The sequence below is a fragment of the Bombina bombina genome, chromosome 3 (assembly GCF_027579735.1).
Source record: "Bombina bombina isolate aBomBom1 chromosome 3, aBomBom1.pri, whole genome shotgun sequence".
NCBI classification, from domain to species: Eukaryota; Metazoa; Chordata; class Amphibia; order Anura; family Bombinatoridae; genus Bombina; species Bombina bombina.
Genome location: NC_069501.1, coordinates 215,961,844 through 215,983,265, shown reverse-complemented (window position 1 = coordinate 215,983,265; position 21,422 = coordinate 215,961,844). Strand labels below are relative to the sequence as shown.

The window sequence follows — 21,422 nt, the reverse complement described above, 5'->3', positions numbered from 1 at the left end:
GGTTAGTCTTTTCTGAACCTTCTCCTACTAATGGGAGCCTGTTGACTTTGGTCATTCTATGCCACACATTTCTCCTATAGTGTCCCACATAATGTTATGGCCCACATGCAGTGCCCTGCACTTCCTCTAACTCTTACTTTGCATTTCATACATGATTAGTTTTACCACAAGGTAGAATACATTATTAGAGGAATTAATTTCAACCAGTTAGGGCGATTGATTCAATAGTTGCTATCCCAGCCATTTCTTCCCTATTAACGGAAAGAGGAAGATAATTCGGGATTATCTGATAGAGAATTCTCAGGCTCAGATGGCATAATATCTTTATTTGATCCTGAGGTTGTTTTTCTCTGTTTTTTCTTTTTACCTTGATTACCACCATTTGTTTCTTTAGGAGATTTTAGCTACCCTGGGCAACTCCGACACTTCTGGTGTTATCTAGTGCGTCTAGTAAGTTATTAAGGACGGCATATTGGTCTGATGCTTTTTCTGGTGCTGCCAAGTCAGAAACTCCCCTGAATGGGGATCCAGGATAGGAGGAAAGCCTTTGAGTTAGCTAATTCCTTTATTTCAAATGTTTCCCTTCAAGTTAGCAATCTGGGAGCATAGGTTTCAGGGTTTCCTGTTCCAGCTCACAGAGTGTTATAGTTAGAGCCTTGTTCTACGGATGTATGCTCTAAGCTTAAGCTTTTAGCGATTCCTTGCAAGGGGAAGACCTTGATGGGATCTGGCTTGATGGAAGTAATATCTTTTGGAATTCACTTATCCTGCTGTTGAATCAGACACAGCTTGAAGGGCATGCCACTGATCCGGAACCGGATCTTGAGAATGCAGACTTCCGTCTTCGCTCAGATTTGGATTTGAGATGTTCCGGATACCTGGGCAATAGAAATTAGTGCCACAGGGACACAAATCAGAGTTCAAAGACTTTCATCCCAGAGGCGGGTTTCTGTTTTCAAGCTTTCCTGCAGACCAGATAAGAGTGGCATCCTTACCCTACGTAGGAGACCTCTCAGTTCTGGGAGTGATTGTTCCAGTTCCTCTATGGTACAGGGTTTGGGTTTTTTGTCCCAATCGATCTGGGGTTTCCAAAAAGAAGAGGCACCCTTCAGACCACTTTTAGATCTTAAGAGTCTCAACAAATTTCTTAATGTACCGTCCTTTAAGATGGAAACTATTAGTTCCATTTTTCTCTTGATCCAAGAGAAACAATTTATGACATGGCTTAAAGGACGCTTATTTTCATAGGCCATTATCAGGAATCGTCTCAAGATTCTAGGATTGGCCTTTCTGGACAATGCTTCCAGTCATGGCTCTTCCTTTCGGTCTTGACAAAGCCTTTAGATTTTTCTCAAGAGCTCTGAGATTTCTGTTGGCGGTGCTTCAGTTTCGGGGCATTGAGGTGGCGTTCTTCTGGTCGACATCACTGGTTCAGGAGCCATCCTTCCAGCAAGTTCAGATGTCACATAGAGGTGGTGTTTTCCTTCCCACGATCTCATGAGTGGAGGGCAAATTTGGAACGGAGTTCCTCAGTCCAATTCACAAGGGTAACTTCTGAGGAACTTTAATAGTTCCATATCGATGAAGATTTGTCTAACAGGCTGTCTAGTCTAGTCCTTCAATCTATTCCTCGGTCGTGCTGATGGTGGCGGCAACATCAGCCCGTTTGCTCGTTTTCATCTCAGATCTTTGCAATTAAGTAGGCTCTGGCGATGGATCAGAGATTATACAGATTTGTCTCCTCGATGGAGCAGGAGACAAGGGATTCTTTTTCAATGGTGATTGTTTCTGGAGCATTTTTCCCAGGGAATCTGCTTTCGCAGATCATCTTGGATGTTTGGAACAATTGACGCTAGCCTTCTAGGGTATGGGGGTTAGACTCAGCATGAGTCTGTTCTCCTATTAGCATTCTGGAGTGGAGTGTGATCTCCATTTCCAGTTTATCAGGTTCCAGTTGATCAAAGTGTCGTCAGAAACTTACCTCAATCATCAGGGAGGAATGAGGAATTCCTTAACGATGACTGAGGTATCCAAATTAATTCTATGGGCCGAGGTCCATTCTTGCTGTCTGTCGACGATCCACATCCCAGGGGTGGATAACTGGGAGGCAGATTTTTCATCCGGGGGAATGGGAATTCCATCAGGATGTGTTTTTCAGTCTGATTTTCAAGTGGGTTCAGCCGGAAATAGATGTCATAACATCGTGACACTGTCAATCTCCCGTTATACGGGTCTAAATCCAGGGACCCCGAGGCTGAGCTGATAGATGTTTCTGGCAGCCCTTGGACCTTCAGTCTAGCATTCCGGTTTCCTCCGGTTGTTCTTCTTCCTCGAGTATTTGCTCAAATTACACAGGAAAGGGCCCTGCTGATCCTCTTAGCACCGACCTGGCTTCACAGGTTTTGGTATGCAGATCTGGCGGAGATGACATCTCTACCACCTTGGACTTCCGTTGCAGAAGGAACTTCTGATTGAGGGGCCCTTCCTTCATCCAAATCTAGTTTCTTTGAAACTGACTGCTTGGAGATTGAACGTTTGTTCTATAGAGTCTATGATTCTGGCTAGTAAACCTGTAACTAGAAGAATTTACTATAAAATTTGCCGGAAATATCTTTTCTGGTGTGAATCCAAGGGCTATTCGTGAGTAGAGTTAGGATTCATAGGATTTTATCTTTTCTCCAATAAGGTTTAGAGAGAGGTTTTTCAATGAGTTCCCTAACAGGTCAAATCTCGGCATTATCTGTTTTTTGTTACACAAACGTCTGGCAGATGTTCCAGATGTACAATCTTTTGTCAGGCCTTGGTTAGGATCAGGCCTGGGTTTAAACTAGTTACTCCTTCATGGAGTATTCATTTAGTTCTCAATGTTCTTCATGGGACTCCGTTTGAACCTATGCATTCCTTAGATATTAAGTTGTTATCTAGGAAGGTTTTCTTTCTTGTGATTTTTTTCTTCTGCTCGGAGAGTGTCAGAACTCTCGGCATTGCAGCATGAGTCTCCTTATCTTATTCTCCATGCAGATAAGGTAGTCTTACGTACCAAATTAGGATTTCTTCCTAAGGTGGTTTCTAATCGGAACATTAATCAGGACAATGTTGGGCCTTCCTTGTGTACTAATTCTTCTAAGAAGGAAGTTCTTTTGCACAATTTGGACGTGGTCCGTGCTTTTATGGGGGTTTTTCCTGCACGACTAAAGACTTTTGTTAGTCTTCTTTATTTGTGGTTTTCTCTGGAAAACGCAAGGAGCAGAAACCTAAGGCTAATTCTCTTTTTGGATGAAGAGCGTCATACGTTTTGCATATGAGACTGGTGGACAGCAGTTTCCTGAGATAATTTCACGAGGGCTGCTGCTTCTCGTGGGCATTCAAAAATGAAGCTTCTGTGGAGCAGATTTGCAGGCTGCAAATTGGTCCTCTCTTCACACTTTTTCGAGGTTTTTACAAGTTTGACTTTTGCTTCGGCTGAGGTTGTTTTTGGGAGAAAGGTTCTTTTAAGCAGTGGTGCCTTCCATTTAGGTTCCCTGTCTTGTCCCTCCCGTATCATCTGTGTCCTCTAGCTTTGTGTATTGTATCCCATAAGTAATGAAGATGATCCGTGGACTCATCGTGTCTTTAAGAAGAAAAGGAAATTTATGCTTACCTGATAAATTTATTTCTTCTTAGACACAATGAGTCCACGGCCCGCCCTGTTCTATTAAGACAGGTTGTTATTTTTTGTAAACTTGGCTTTTCCTTTCTCTTTCTAACTTTGGTCGAATGACTGGAGTGGGAGGGAAGGGTGGAGCTATTTAACAGCTCTTCTGTGGTGCTCTTTGCCTCCTCCTGCTGACCAGGAGCTGAATATCCCATAAGTAATGAAGATGATCCGTGGACTCATTGTGTCTAAGAAGAAATAAATTTATCAGGTAAGCATAAATTTCCTTTTTAAGTAGTGCAAGATTGTGCTGCTTTGTTCTAGAGTGTAGCCGTAGTCCACATCAGTCTCTTCAGTAGGGCACTGGTGGCTTTAGAACACTGGGAACTTGTGAGACATAATTCTCCCTGCACCTCCGATGTAATTTATGCTGCCCTTACTCTGAAAGCCTGAGTAAAATTACTCAGTCTTTTTTTTTTCTTCCACAGGGCTATGTGAGGGAGAGGACCTCTCAAACCTGGTGAGCTGCCTTGCTGTCGGGCAGATTTGTGAGGTAAGTGCTGACTTTATTATTTCTGGGAAGAAAGAAGACAGAAAAAGTGGGCACTTTATTTCAGACATACATGACAAGAGGGCCAATTTAATATGAAGGCACTTTATATATGAAGGGACACTTAAACTCTCCTATACTGAGAGGATTGATAAGCCAGCCATTTATGCAGGCACTGGGGCTAAGAAAGACTTTAGGCTCTGGTGGTTCCACTACTCCCGGCGGTTAAACTTTATTACAATATACCGACCAGGAAATTTTTGTTTTGAGAGACGCCCACGATTGGCGGAGCTATGTGAGGTGGCAATCTATATTGCGCTCCACTTTTACTTCACTTCTGAGTGAGGAGGAAGAGTATTTTCAGGGTCTGGCTAGAAACGCATGATTTTCTGAAAGCATGCGTTTCTAGGACCGGAGAACGGCTCATTTTGTCTGCTGCTGAGTTCCGGACCATTTATCTAGTGGGATTAACAAGCGCCGGTGTGGCAGATCAGGTAGGCACCTCAACAAAGAAGCTGAGGTGTTGTTTTATTATTATTTAGAAAATTTCCTCATTCTGCAGACTAAAGTAAAAAGTTACGATTTAAATTTAAAGGGACAGTAACGTTTTTTTTTTTTGGTTTTTTTTTTTCATTTTAATTTTTTATTGAAAAATCAAGGTTATAATTTGATCCATTGTGAGTCAGAATGGACCAAGAGGCTTTGCAAAATGTCACTTGTTCTTTGTGTTTTGATGCCAATGTGGAACCACCAATCTCTTTCTGTTCCTCGTGTATTGAGAGAACTTTAAATCATAGGGATAGACTTTTTTTCTGAACCAACATTTTCCAAGGTGGATGCTGTTCAGGAGTCTAATGACAATGTTCAATATATGCCACAGCGTCCCAAATTGTATCGCCCACACATGCAGTGCCCTGCGCTTCCTCTCGTACTCCTCCTGGAGTTACGTTGCAAGACATCGCTTCTCTCATGTCCTCTGCGGTTTCTGATGCGTTGGCTGCTTTTCCCATGCTGCAGGGAAAGCGCAAGAGGAAAAGTAAACATTCAGTAGGGGTTACTGACGCAGTTGTTGCTATTTTGGATGCCCCCTCCCAGTGTAATTTCTCCTGCTGATACTGATGTTGTATCCTTCAGGTTTAAGCTAGAACACCTCCGTCTGTTACTTAAGGAGGTCTTAGCTACATTGGATGACAGCGACACTATGGTCGTAGTTAATCCTAAGAAATCCAGTAAGCTAAACAAATATTTTGATGTACCTTCATCAGTAGAGGTTTTTCCAGTACCAGACCGAGCTTCTGAGATCATTGCTAAGGAATGGGAGAGACCGGGTATCACTTTTTCTCCATTTCCTATATTTAAAAAGATGTTTCCCATAGCGGACTCTATCAAGGAGGCTTGGCAAACAGTACCCAAGGTGGAAGGAGCTATTTCCACTCTGGCCAAGAGAACTACTATCCCCATAGAAGATAGTTGTGCCTTTAAAGATCCTATGGACAAAAAATTAGAGGGGTTACTCAAGAAGATGTATGTACACCAAGGTTTACTATGGCAACCTGCAGTGTGCATTGCTACCGTCACTAGTGCGGCGGAATATTGGTTTGATGCGCTGTCTGATATTAGGACAGACACTCACCTTGATGAGATCCAGGATAGGATAAAAGCCCATAATTTGGTGAACTCCTTTATTACTGATGCTTCCCTACAGGTTATCAAGATGGGAGCAAAGATTTCAGGTTTTGCTGTACTAGACCGCAGAGCTTTATGATTAAAACCTTGGTCTGCGGATGTGTCATCAAAGTCTAAACTTTTAGCGATTCCTTACAAGGGAAAGACCTTGTTTGGACCAGGTTTGAAGGAAATAATCTCTGATATTACGGGAGGAAAGGGTCATCTTCTCCCTCAGGATAAAAGAAACAAACAAAAGGGAAGTCAGAGTAATTTTCGTTCCTTTCGAAATTTCAAGGGAAATTCTTCCGTTTCCTCTTCCAAGCAAGAACAGTCCAAACCTTCCTGGAGACCCAATCAGTCTTGGAACAAGGGAAAACAATACAAAAAGCCTACTATGGAATTAAAATCAGCATGAAGGGACTGCCCCCGATCCGGGACCGGATCTTGTGGGGGGGCAGGCTTTCCTTCTTCATTCAGGCTTTGGTTCGAGATGTTCAGGATCCCTGGGCAGTGGAAATAGTGTCCCAGGGATACAAACTAGCATGAATAAGGGTTGTTAACCTGAAACGTCACTATACTATGTGACATCTATGTAACTTAATAAAGAAGAATTTGTTATACCTGCGCTGTGGACGTTTATGTGATACTTTAGGGATACAAACTAGAGTGCAAGAATTTTCCTCCCAGAGACAGGTTTCTGCTTTCAAGATTATCTGTAGACCAGACAAAAAGATAGGCGTTCTTACACTGTGTACGGGACCTCTCCGACCTGGGAGTGATAGTTCCTGTTCCGATGCAGGAACGGGGTCTGGTGTTTTATTCCAATCTGTTCGTGGTTCCTAAAAAGGAGGGAACATTCAAACAAATTCCTCAAAGTACCGTCCTTCAAGATGGAAACTATTCGTTCCATTCTTCCTTTGATCCAAGAGTATCAATTTATGACTACCGTATCTGCATGTTCCCATTCACAGGGATCATCACATGTTTCTATGGTTTGCATTTCTAGACAAACACTTCCAATTCATAGCTTTTCCTTTCAGCCTTGCCACAGCTCCCAGAATTTTCTCAAAGGTTCTGGGATCTCTGTTAGCGGTGCTCTGATTACGGGGCATTGCAGAGGCGCCCTATCTGGACAACATCCTGGTCCAGGCGCCATCCTTTCACAAGCAAGATCCCACACGGAAATGTAGTTGTCTTTCCTGCGATCTCACAGACGGAAGGTAAATTTGGAAAAGAGCTCCTTAGTTCCAAATACAAGGGTACATTTCTTAGGAACCATAATAGATTCCCTATCAATGAAAATCTTTTTGACAGATGCCAGGAAATTAAAGATCTTCAATTCTTGTCTTGCGCTTCAGTCCTCTCCTCGGCCATCAGTGGCTCAGTGCATGGAGGTAATCGGTCTGATGGTAGCAGCTATTGACATCATACTGTTTGCCCGGTTCCACCTCAGACCTCTGCAGTTAAACATGCTAAGTCAGTGGAACGGAGATTATGCGGACCTGTCTCCGCTAATACAGCTGGAGCAGGAGACAAGAGATTATTTTCTTTGGTGGTTGTCTCAGGATCATCTCTCCTAGGGAACCTGCTTTCGCAGACCCTCTTGGGTGATTGTGACAACAGACGGCAGCTTTCTTGGATGGAGAGCAGTCTGGGGCTATCTAAAGGCTCAGGGAACTTGGACTCATCTGAGTCTGTTCTGCCCATAAACATTCTGGAGCTGAGAGCAATCCTCAATGCTCGCCTGGCCTCAGTTGGCCTTGGCCCGGTTCATCAGGTTCCAGTCGTACAACATAACTTCAGTGGCTTACATCAACCATCAGGGAGGAACGCGGAGTTCCTTAGCCATGACAGAGGTAGCCAAGATAACTCGGTGGGCAGAGACCCACAATTGCTGTCTATCGGCAATCCACATCCCAAGGGTGGGCAACTGGGAGGCAGACCTTTCACCCGGGGGAGTGGGAACTCCATCCGGAAGTGTTTTCCATCCTGATTCTCAAATGGGGTCAGCCGGAATTGGATCTCATGGCATCTCGGCAGAATGCCAAGCTTACAAGGTACGGGTCAAGGGACCCTCAGGCTGTACTGATAGATGCCCTGGCAGGAACCTTGGACCTTCAGTCTTTCATACATATGTCCTCCGTTCGCTCTTCTTCCTCGGGTCATTGCTCGAATCAAGTAGGAGAGGTCGTCGGTGATCCTCATTGCACCGGCATGGCCTCGCAGGATTTGGTATACAGACTTGGTGGACATGTCATCTCTTCCACCTTGGAGACTTCCGTTGAGGAAGGACCTTCTACTTCAAGGGCCCTTCCTTTATCGAAATCTAGTTTCTCTGAAGCGGACTGCTTGGAGATTGAACGTTTAATTTTATCCAAGCAGGGATTTTCAGAATCGGTCATAGAGACCATGATTCAAGCTCATAAGCCTGTGACTAGAAAGATTTACCACAAGATATGGCGTATATATCTATATTGGTGTGAATCCAAGGGCTACTCTTGGAGTAGAGTTAGGATTCCTAGAATTCTGTCCTCTCTCCAAGAAGGTTTGGAGAAGGGATTATCGGCAAGTTCCCTAAAGGGTCAAATATCTGCCTTGTCTATTTTGTTACATAAACGTCTGGCGGACGTACCAGATGTGCAATCGTTTTGTCAGGCCTTGGTCAGGATCAGGCCTGTGTTCAAACCAGTTACTCCTCCCTGGAGTCTTAATTTAGTTCTTAAGGTTCTTCAAGGGGCTCAGTTTGAGCCTATGCATTCCTTAGATTTTAAGTTGTTATCTTGGAAAGTTTTGTTTCTTGTTGCTATTTCATCTGCTTGTAGAGTGTCAGAGCTCTCGGCATTACAATATGACTCTCCTTATCTTATTTTTCATTCGGATAAGGTGGTTTTACATACAAAGTTAAGGTTTCTGCCTAAAGTAGTTTCAGACCGGAACATTAGTCAGGAGATTATTGTTCCTTTCTTGTGTCCTAATCCTCCTTCTCAGAAGGAACGGCTTCTACACAATTTGGACATGGTACGTGCTCTAAAATTCTAATTACAGGCGACTAAGGATTTTCGTCAGTCTTCTGCCTTATTTGTGATTTTCTCTGGAAAACATAAGGGACAGAAAGCTACGGCTACTTCTCTTTCTTTGTGGCTGAAGAGTATCATACGTTTTGTCTATGAAACTGCTGGACAGCAACCTCCAGAGAGTGATGGCTCATTCCACGAGGGCTGTTGCTTCCTCATGGGCATTCAAAAATGAAGCTTCTATGGAACAGATTTGCAAGGCTGCAACTTGGTCCTCTCTTCACAATTCTATAAATTTGACACTTTTGCCTCAGCTGAGTTCCGCTTTTGGGAGAAAGGTTCTTCAAGCAGTGGTGCCTTCTGTTTGTTCCCTATCTTGTCCCTCCCTTATCATTGGTGTACTCTAGCTTAGGTATTGAATCCCATTAGTAATTAGATGATACGTGTACTCATCGTGTCATTAGAAAGAAAACAAAATTTATGCTTACCTGATAAATTTCTTTCTTTCTTGACACAGTGAGTCCACGGGCCGCCCTGTTTTTTAGACAGGTTGTTAGTATGTTATAAACTTCAGTCACCTCTGCACCTTGTTACGTCCTTTCTCTCCTTTACGTCGGTCGAATGACTGGGGTGGGAGGGAAGGGAGGTGATATTTAACATTTTTTCTGTGGTGCTCTTTGCCGCCTCCTGCTGGGCAGGAGTGATATACAATTGTGGATGTGGGAAACAGCACCTGTGTATTCTTGTCCTGTGGCAAATGATAGGACTAGCCAGGTCCCAATACAGATTCAAATAAATGGATTTCCAGGATACAATAAAATGACCTTTATTTTTCTTCCACAGGGTCCATAACAAACGACAACGTTTCAAACCACTACTGGTTCTTAATCATGCCTAATTTGTCAGTATACAGGTGTGTCTTTTATACCTGATAACTCAATATTGCCATCTAGTGGCCTTTCGTTCAAATTACATGTGTATAATATATTAAAGGAAACTTATTTCTCTATTTATACCTATTAAATATATTGCACATGTATTATTAAAAAATTATAAAACATTCTTTAAAAACCTTAGCTACACAAACTTATACTAATCCTCTAAAAAAATCAGAATCATATGCACAATAGATAAAGTCAATTCAATTTTACAGGTATTCTATTATTTAAAAGAACAAAGACCAATCAAAATATTTGTTGAGACCATTAGGTTCTAGAGTATTTAATTTATTAATCCAGAACATTTCCTTTCTTTTCAAAATATTTTCCCTGTCACCTCCTCTCCTGGGTTTTTCTATTTGATCTATTACCTGAAAACTTAATTGACTTATGTTGTGACCCAACTAAAGTCAACTAACCTAAGGTTTAATGAAATGGCAGACAAATTCAAAAAGAGAGGTTACCCAGATAAATTGATAAAAGAATTGGAACTTGTCAAAAAGAGTGATCAAGAAGTCAAGAAACAAAATAAAAAGAAAGGTGATAGGATGATATTTGTAACCCAATATAATACCCTAGGCTCCAAAATATAACGCATTATGAATAAATATTGGCATATATTGAGAGACTGCAATCCTTTTGTTGAAGAATTTAAAAACACTCCAATGATAGCATACAGGGAGTGCAGAATTATTAGGCAAGTTGTATTTTTGAGGATTAATTTTATTATTGAACAACCATGTTCTCAATGAACCCAAAAAACTCATTAATATCAAAGCTGAATAGTTTTGGAAGTAGTTTTTAGTTTGTTTTTAGTTATAGCTATTTTAGGGGGATATCTGTGTGTGCAGGTGACTATTACTGTGCATAATTATTAGGCAACTTAACAAAAAACAAATATATACCCATTTCAATTATTTATTTTTACCAGTGAAACCAATATAACATCTCAACATTCACAAATATACATTTCTGACATTCAAAAACAAAACAAAAACAAATCAGTGACCAATATAGCTACCTTTCTTTGCAAGGACACCCAAAAGCCTGCCATCCATGGATTCTGTCAGTGTTTTGATCTGTTCACCATCAACATTGCGTGCAGCAGCAACCACAGCCTCCCAGACACTGTTCAGAGAGGTGTACTGTTTTCCCTCCTTGTAAATCTCACATTTGATGATGGACCACAGGTTCTCAATGGGGTTCAGATCAGGTGAACAAGGAGGCCATGTCATTAGATTTTCTTCTTTTATACCCTTTCTTGCCAGCCACGCTGTGGAGTACTTGGACGCGTGTGATGGAGCATTGTCCTGCATGAAAATCATGTTTTTCTTGAAGGATGCAGACTTCTTCCTGTACCACTGCTTGAAGAAGGTGTCTTCCAGAAACTGGCAGTAGGACTGGGAGTTGAGCTTGACTCCATCCTCAACCCGAAAAGGCCCCACAAGCTCATCTTTGATGATACCAGCCCAAACCAGTACTCCACCTCCACCTTGCTGGCGTCTGAGTCGGACTGGAGCTCTCTGCCCTTTACCAATCCCGCCACGGGCCCATCCATCTGGCCCATCAAGACTCACTCTCATTTCATCAGTCCATAAAACCTTAGAAAAATCAGTCTTGAGATATTTCTTGGCCCAGTCTTGACGTTTCAGCTTGTGTGTCTTGTTCAGTGGTGGTCGTCTTTCAGCCTTTCTTACCTTGGCCATGTCTCTGAGTATTGCACACCTTGTGCTTTTGGGCACTCCAGTGATGTTGCAGCTCTGAAATATGGCCAAACTGGTGGCAAGTGGCATCTTGGCAGCTGCACGCTTGACTTTTCTCAGTTCATGGGCAGTTATTTTGCGCCTTGGTTTTTCCACACGCTTCTTGCGACCCTGGTGACTATTTTGAATGAAACGCTTGATTGTTCGATGATCACGCTTCAGAAGCTTTGCAATTTTAAGAGTGCGGCATCCCTCTGCAAGATATCTCACTATTTTTGACTTTTCTGAACCTGTCAAGTCCTTCTTTTGACCCATTTTGCCAAAGGAAAGGAAGTTGCCTAATAATTATGCACACCTGATATAGGGTGTTGATGTCATTAGACCACACCCCTTCTCATTACAGAGATGCACATCACCTAATATGCTTAATTGGTAGTAGGCTTTCGAGCCTATACAGCTTGGAGTAAGACAACATGCATAAAGAGGATGATGTGGTCAAAATACTCATTTGCCTAATAATTCTGCACACAGTGTATAAAAGAAACAAAAATTTGAGAGATCATTTAGTGCGAGCAGATATAGGCAGCACAAAAAAGTACAACAAACCAAAATAGGATCTGACAATGTTAATTGCTATCCATGTTTTCACTGCAGTTCTATAATTAAAGGTAAACATTTTTTTCATCCAACAAATGGAACTAAATATTCTGTTAAAAAACACTTAACATGCAGAAGTACATATGCCATTTATATAATTAAATGCCCATGTGCCAGGATTTATATTGGAGAAACGAGTAGGGAAGTAAGAACTAGAATTACAGAACATAAATCCAATATCAGGTTGAAGAATGATGTCCCAGTTTCATGTAACTTCCTCTCCATGGGTCACAACATAAGTCAATTACGTTTTCAGGTAATAGATCAAATAGAAAAACCCAGGAGAGGAGGTGACAGGGAACATATTTTGAAAAGAAAGGAAATGTTCTGGATTAATAAATTAAATATCCTAGAACCTAATGGTCTCAACAAATATTTTGATTTGTTCTTTTAAATAATAGAATACCTGTAAAATTGAATTGACTATATCTATTGTGCATATGATTCTGATTTTTTTTAGAGGATTAGTATACGTTTGTGTAGTTAAGGTTTTAAAAGAATGTTTTATAATTTTTTAATAATACATGTACAATATATTCAATAGGTATAAATAGAGAAATGTTTCCTTAAATATATTGTACACATGTAATTTGAACTAAAGGCCACTAGATGGCAATATTGAGTTATCAGGTATAAAAGACACACCTGTATACTGACAAATTAGACATGATTAAGAACCAGTAGTGGTTTGAAACGTTGTCGTTTGTTTATGGACCCTGTGGAAGAAAAATAAAGGTAATTTCTTTCATGTAATTAGCAAGAGTCCATGAGCTAGTGACGTATGGGATATACATTCCTACCAGGAGGGGCAATGTTTCCCAAACCTCAAAATGCCTATAAATACACCCCTCACCACACCCACAATTCAGTTTTACAAACTTTGCCTCCTATGGAGGTGGTGAAGTAAGTTTGTGCTAGATTCTACGTTGATATGTGCTCCGCAGCAAGTTGGAGCCCGGTTTTCCTCTCAGCGTGCAGTGAATGTCAGAGGGATGTGAGGAGAGTATTGCCTATTTGAATGCAGTGATCTCCTTCTACGGGGTCTATTTCATAGGTTCTCTGTTATCGGTCGTAGAGATTCATCTCTTACCTCCCTTTTCAGATCGACGATATACTCTTATTTATATACCATTACCTCTGCTGATTTTCGTTTCAGTACTGGTTTGGCTTTCTACAAACATGTAGATGAGTGTCCTGGGGTAAGTAAATCTTATTTTCTGTGACACTCTAAGCTATGGTTGGGCACTTTATTTATAAAGTTCTAAATATATGTATTCAAACATTTATTTGCCTTGACTCAGAATGTTCAACATTCCTTATTTTCAGACAGTCAATTTCATATTTGGGATAATGCATTTGAATCAATCATTTTTTCTTACCTTAAAAATTTGACTTTTTTTCCCTGTGGGCTGTTAGGCTCGCGGGGGCTGAAAATGCTTCATTTTATTGCGTCATTCTTGGCGCGGACTTTTTTGGCGCAAAAAATCTTTCTGTTTCCGGGGTCATACGTGTCGCCGTAAGTTGCGTCATTTTTTGACGTCCTTTTGCGCCAAAGATGTCGGCGTTCCGGATGTGGCGTCATTTTTGGCGCCAAAAAGCATTTAGGCGCCAAATAATGTGGGCGTATTGTTTGGCGCCAAAAAATATGGGCGTCGCTTTTGTCTCCACATTATTTCAGTCTCATTTTTTCTTTGCTTCTGGTTACTAGAAGCTTGTTTATTGGCATTTTTTCCCATTCCTGAAACTGTCATTTAAGGAATTTGATCAATTTTGCTTTATATGTTGTTTTTTCTCTTACATATTGCAAGATGTCTCATGTTGCATCTGAGTCAGAAGATACTTCAGGAAAATCGCTGTCTAGTGCTGGAACTACTAAAGCTAAGTGTATCTGCTGTAAACTTTTGGTAGCTATTCCTCCGGCTGTTGTTTGTATTAATTGTCATGACAAACTTGTTAAAGCAGATAATATTTCCTTTAGTAATGTACCATTGCCTGTTGCAGTTCCCTCAACATCTAAGGTGCAGAATGTTCCTGATAACATAAGAGATTTTGTTTCTGAATCCATCAAGAAGGCTATGTCTGTTATTTCTCCTTCTAGTAAACATAAAAAATCTTTTAAAAACTTCTCTCTCTACAGATGAATTTTTAAATGAACATCATCATTCTGATTCTGATGACTCTTCTGGTTCAGAGGATTCTGTCTCAGAGATTGATGCTGATAAATCTTCATATTTATTTAAAATGGAATTTATTCGTTCTTTACTTAAAGAAGTACTAATTGCTTTAGAAATAGAGGATTCTGGTCCTCTTGATACTAATTCTAAACGTTTAGATAAGGTATTTAAATCTCCTGTGGTTATTCCAGAAGTTTTTCCTGTTCCTAATGCTATTTCTGAAGTAATTTCCAGAGAATGGGATAAATTGGGTAATTCATTTACTCCTTCTAAACGTTTTAAGCAATTATATCCTGTGCCGTCTGACAGATTAGAATTTTGGGACAAAATCCCTAAAGTCGGTGGGGCTATTTGGGGGCAGGTTACGTTTTTTCAAAGAAATTTGGATCAATTCTGTTCACAATCTTTGGATTCAGAACATTGTTTCAGAAGGGTACAGAATTGGTTTCAAGATGAGACCTCCTGCAAAGAGATTTTTTCTTTCCCGTGTCCCAGTAAATCCAGTGAAAGCTCAAGCATTTCTGAATTGTGTTTCAGATCTAGAGTTGGCTGGAGTAATTATGCCAGTTCCAGTTCTGGAACAGGGGATGGGGTTTTATTCAAATCTCTTCATTGTACCAAAGAAGGAGAATTCCTTCAGACCAGTTCTGGATCTAAAAATATTGAATCGTTATGTAAGGATACCAACGTTCAAAATGGTAACTGTAAGGACTATCTTGCCTTTTGTTCAGCAAGGGCATTTTATGTCCACAATAGATTTACAGGATGCATATCTGCATATTCCAATTCATCCAGATCATTATCAGTTCCTGAGATTCTCTTTTCTGGACAAGCATTACCAGTTTGTGGCTCTGCCGTTTGGCCTAGCTACAGCTCCAAGAATTTTTACAAAGGTTCTCGGTGCCCTTCTGTCTGTAATCAGAGAACAGGGTATTGTGGTATTTCCTTATTTGGACGATATCTTGGTACTTGCTCAGTCTTTACATTTAGCAGAATCTCATACGAATCAACTTGTGTTGTTTCTTCAAGATCATGGTTGGAGGATCAATTCACCAAAAAGTTCATTGATTCCTCAGACAAGGGTAACCTTTCTGGGTTTCCAGATAGATTCAGTGTCCATGACTCTGTCTTTAACAGACAAGAGACGTCTAAAATTGATTTCAGCTTATCGAAACCTTCAGTCACAATCATTCCCTTCGGTAGCCTTATGCATGGAAATTCTAGGTCTTATGACTGCTGCATCGGACGCGATCCCCTTTGCTCGTTTTCACATGCGACCTCTTCAGCTCTGTATGCTGAATCAATGGTGCAAGGATTACACAAAGATATCTCAATTAATATCTTTAAAACCGATTGTACGACACTCTCTAACGTGGTAGACAGATCACCATCGTTTAATTCAGGGGGCTTCTTTTGTGCTTCCGACCTGGACTGTAATTTCAACAGATGCAAGTCTCACAGGTTGGGGAGCTGTGTGGGGATCTCTGACGGCACAAGGAGTTTGGGAATCTCAGGAGGTGAGATTACCGATCAATATTTTGGAACTCCGTGCAATTTTCAGAGCTCTTCAGTCTTGGCCTCTTCTGAAGAGAGAATCGTTCATTTGTTTTCAGACAGACAATGTCACTACTGTGGCATACATCAATCATCAAGGAGGGACTCACAGTCCTCTGGCTATGAAAGAAGTATCTCGAATTCTGGTTTGGGCGGAATCCAGCTCCTGTCTAATCTCTGCGGTTCATATCCCAGGTATAGTCAATTGGGAAGCGGATTATCTCAGTCGCCAAACGTTGCATCCGGGCGAATGGTCTCTTCACCCAGAGGTATTTCTTCAGATTGTTCAAATGTGGGAGCTTCCAGAAATAGATCTGATGGCGTCTCATCTAAACAAGAAACTTCCCAGGTATCTGTCCAGATCCCGGGATCCTCAGGCGGAAGCAGTGGATGCATTATCACTTCCTTGGAAGTATCATCCTGCTTATATCTTTCCGCCTCTAGTTCTTCTTCCAAGAGTAATCTCCAAGATTCTGAAGGAATGCTCGTTTGTTCTGCTGGTAGCTCCGGCATGGCCTCACAGGTTTTGGTATGCGGATCTTGTCCGGATGGCCTCTTGCCATCCGTGGACTCTTCCACTACGACCAGACCTTCTGTCGCAAGGTCCTTTTTTCCATCAGGATCTCAAATCCTTAAATTTAAAGGTATGGAGATTGAACGCTTGATTCTTGGTCAAAGAGGTTTCTCTGACTCTGTGATTAATACTATGTTACAGGCTCGTAAATCTGTATCCAGAGAGATATATTATAGAGTCTGGAAGACTTATATTTCTTGGTGTCTTTCTCATCATTTTTCTTGGCATTCTTTTAGAATTCCGAGAATTTTACAGTTTCTTCAGGATGGTTTAGATAAAGGTTTATCCGCAAGTTCTTTGAAAGGACAAATCTCTGCTCTTTCTGTTCTTTTTCACAGAAAGATTGCTAATCTTCCTGATATTCATTGTTTTGTACAAGCTTTGGTTCGTATAAAACCTGTCATTAAGTCAATTTCTCCTCCTTGGAGTTTGAATTTGGTTCTGGGGGCTCTTCAAGCTCCTCCGTTTGAACCTATGCATTCATTGGACATTAAATTACTTTCTTGGAAAGTTTTGTTCCTTTTGGCAATCTCTTCTGCCAGAAGAGTTTCTGAATTATCTGCTCTTTCTTGTGAGTCTCCTTTTCTGATTTTTCATCAGGATAAGGCAGTGTTGCGAACTTCTTTTGAATTTTTACCTAAAGTTGTGAATTCTAACAACATTAGTAGAGAAATTGTGGTTCCTTCATTATGTCCTAATCCTAAGAATTCTAAGGAGAAATCATTGCATTCTTTGGATGTTGTTAGAGCTTTGAAATATTATGTTGAAGCTACTAAGTCTTTCCGAAAGACTTCTAGTTTATTTATCTTTTCTGGTTCTAGAAAAGGCCAGAAAGCTTCTGCCATTTCTTTGGCATCTTGTTTGAAATCTTTAATTCATCTTGCCTATGTTGAGTCGGGTAAAACTCCGCCTCAAAGGATTACAGCTCATTCTACTAGGTCAGTTTCTACTTCCTGGGCGTTTAGGAATGAAGCTTCGATTGATCAGATTTGCAAAGCAGCAACTTGGTCCTCTTTGCATACTTTTACTAAATTCTACCATTTTGATGTATTTTCTTCTTCTGAAGCAGTTTTTGGTAGAAAAGTACTTCAGGCAGCGGTTTCAGTTTGAATCTTCTGCTTATGTTTTTCATTAAACTTTATTTTGGGTGTGGATTATTTTCAGCAGGAATTGGCTGTCTTTATTTTATCCCTCCCTCTCTAGTGACTCTTGCGTGGAAAGATCCACATCTTGGGTAATCATTATCCCATACGTCACTAGCTCATGGACTCTTGCTAATTACATGAAAGAAAACATAATTTATGTAAGAACTTACCTGATAAATTCATTTCTTTCATATTAGCAAGAGTCCATGAGGCCCGCCCTTTTTTTGGGGTGGTTATGATTTTTGTATAAAGCACAATTATTCCAATTCCTTATTTTATATGCTTTCGCACTTTTTTCTTATCACCCCACTTCTTGGCTATTCGTTAAACTGAATTGTGGGTGTGGTGAGGGGTGTATTTATAGGCATTTTGAGGTTTGGGAAACTTTGCCCCTCCTGGTAGGAATGTATATCCCATACGTCACTAGCTCATGGACTCTTGCTAATATGAAAGAAATGAATTTATCAGGTAAGTTCTTACATAAATTATGTTTTTATTGTATTCTGGAGGCTGGAAATCCATTTATTTGAATCATGAGTGATATATCCCATTAGAAATTAGATGATCCGTGGACTCTTGTCAAGAAAGAAAGAAATTTATCAGGTAAGCATAAATTTTGTTTTTACTCCTTTTTACACCTCACTACTTGGCTATTCGTTAAACTGAGGAATGAGTGTGGTGGGAGGTGTTTTTATAGGCATTTTGAAGTTTGGGAAACTTTGCCCCCTCATGGACTCTTGCCACTATGAAAGTAATGAATTTTTCAGGTAAGTTCTTACATAAATTATGTTTTTATAGTTAAGTGTCCCTCTGAGCAAGCACTTCATTTCCATTATTTTCTTTTCATCAAGAAAAATATATCTGTCAGATATTTTTAATATGTTAACATTTTGTTAAAGCTCCTGTTACAAACCTTAATAATATTGCAATCAGATCGTTTTCCTGCACTCAACAGCCTCATCCAACGGATTAACCTTAGGAAGCGTCGAGATTCACTCATTTTGGGTGCTGTCATTGGCATTTGCACTATCTTGCTACTACTTTATGCTTTTCATTGATAAATGACTCTTTACAGACTCTGCACAGAAAAAATATCCAAGATACCAGCAGCGACGGGCAGAAAAACTGAGGATAAAATGGAGCATCTGCAGTCCTGCACACACCATCCATAGACAAGGGAGTGGAGCATCTTAAAAGAATATACTTTTTATATTAACATTCTCTATAATGCTGGCTATATCCTTGTGCATGCCAGCTCTAAATGCACAATATCAATTAATTTGTCACTGTATCTATAATGTATTTGGTGATGCAGAGGTGAAACTATTTCCTGAAGGGTAATCTAATGTGACTATTGTTCAAAGCCTTGCAATGTGACTAAACTTTAATCTTGGCTACTACCATCTATACATCACACAGTCCGTAATCTTTTTAGTCTTTTTACCTACTGTGTGCTGGCTTACTTGCCAACAAGAGTTTTATCTGTACAAAGAAATCCTATGTTAACTTCCTCTACTGTACTTTTGTTAATCATTTTTTAAGCTTGTTCATTTATCCTATTTATTTCATGGATGTGCACAAACTTTAAGTGCAAATAAAGAGGAGCAATAGATCATTGGTCATGCACATTGCTTTATATATCTGAACTCCTAAAGTTAATTCAGATAATCGAGAATAGACATCATCTTGGTTATCAATGCCCATAAATCGCATAAAATATATATGTAGCTGAGAAAACAATATTTTCATGCATAGACCATTTTGCTTTTCTAGAGCAAATAATCTAGAGACTGTTATTACTCTTCTGCCAATGATGTAGTTATAATACCATGTCAAAGCTGCTACAAAATACATTAATCTTACACATATATATATGTGTGTGTATTTTATATATATATATATGTATATACATATAGTATATATAAATATAGATAATCAGAGAATGTTAACTTTATTTGCATTTTAATTTGTTGCTTCTCAAGAAGGTAGTAGATGTTGGTACATATATTTATTTTTAAGAATTAATGGACAGCTTTTTTATTAGTAATCTGAAATAAAACATTGGGACCATGTGAAACAGTCAATGTTCTCAGTACTAACTATACCGTATGCCCAAGAACCAATATATTAACTCATGATTTCTCTTTTGGAATTTTAAGAGCTTTCTATAGAGCTGTAGAAATTGAATTGTGATAAGGGACAAATCAATTTTTATTAGATGTGCTTTATGATGCACTTCCTATTATGTAGTTTTGTTTGGTAATTGAAAAATGCTTTATTCTGTACTAGTGGATATCCAGACCTTTTTGTTTTTTCAGTGTCACTTGACAGTAATTTTTTTACATCCCAAAAAAAAATCCAAAGTGTACAGCCAAGCTAAAAAAATATATTTGTTTTACTGATATACGTTTTTCTAAATCATAAAAATGGATTAAATGCTGCTCTACCCAACGAAAAAAAATGCAAAACTCCTTTTATAGCTTACATTAACCTTGCTTGGTTTTCACTGACATTCACAATATAATTGTTTGTTATTACCAATCTACCTGTGATGCAGATACAGTCCACAAAGAGAAGATGCACGGACATATGTGTGTGTTTGAATATAGATATATATATATGTGTGTGTGTGTGTATATATATGTGTGTGTATATATATATATATATAAATATATATGTGTGTATATATATATATATATATATATATATATGTGTGTGTGTGTGTATATATATATATATATATATAAATATATATGTGTGTATGTATATATATATATATATATATATATATATGTGTGTGTGTGTGTAAAGGTGTGTGTGTGTATATATATATATATATATATATATATATATATATATATATATTTCTTTCATGTAATTAGCAAGAGTCCATGAGCTAGTGACGTATGGGATATACATTCCTACCAGGAGGGGCAAAGTTTCCCAAACCTCAAAATGCCTATAAATACACCCCTCACCACACCCACAATTCAGTTTTACAAACTTTGCCTCCGATGGAGGTGGTGAAGTAAGTTTGTGCTAGATTCTACGTTGATATGCGCTCCGCAGCAAGTTGGAGCCCGGTTTTCCTCTCAGCGTGCAGTGAATGTCAGAGGGATGTGAGGAGAGTATTGCCTATTTGAATGCAGTGATCTCCTTCTAAGGGGTCTATTTCATAGGTTCTCTGTTATCGGTCGTAGAGATTCATCTCTTACCTCCCTTTTCAGATCGACGATATACTCTTATATATACCATTACCTCTGCTGATTCTCGTTTCAGTACTGGTTTGGCTATCTGCTATATGTAGATGAGTGTCCTGGGGTAAGTAAGTCTTATTTTCTGTGACACTCCAAGCTATGGTTGGGCACTTTGTTTATAAAGTTCTAAATATATGTATTCAAACATTTATTTGCCTTGACTCAGAATGTTCAACTTTCCTTATTTTCAGACAGTCAGTTTCATATTTGGGATAATGCATTTTGATTTGACCATTTTTTCTTACCTTAAAATTTGACTTTTTCCCTGTGGGCTGTTAGGCTCGCGGGGGCTGAAAATGCTTCATTTTATTGCGTCATTCTTGGCGCGGACTTTTTTGGCGCAAAAAATTCTATTTCCGTTTCCGGCGTCATACGTGTCGCCGGAAGTTGCGTCATTCTTTGACGTTATTTCGCGCCAAAAATGTCGGCGTTCCGGATGTGCCGTCATTTTTGGCGCCAAAAAGCATTTAGGCGCCAAATAATGTGGGCGTCTTATTTGGCGCGAAAAAATATGGGCGTCGCTTTTGTCTCCACATTATTTAAGTCTCATTTTT

General features: G+C 39.8%; 1 protein-coding gene across 2 annotated transcripts in view; it reads left to right on the top strand.

The window, feature by feature from the left end:
- Positions 1–19,479, top strand: part of GOSR1 (golgi SNAP receptor complex member 1) — a 322,620-nt gene extending 303,141 nt beyond the window's left edge. For both annotated transcript variants that reach the window (XM_053706135.1, XM_053706134.1), the window contains exon 9: positions 18,545–19,479. In XM_053706135.1, coding sequence (XP_053562110.1) covers positions 18,545–18,669 — 125 coding nt within the window. In that variant the 3' untranslated portion in view covers positions 18,670–19,479. The remainder of the gene's footprint in view (positions 1–18,544) is intronic.
- The last annotated feature ends 1,943 nt before the right edge of the window (positions 19,480–21,422 follow it).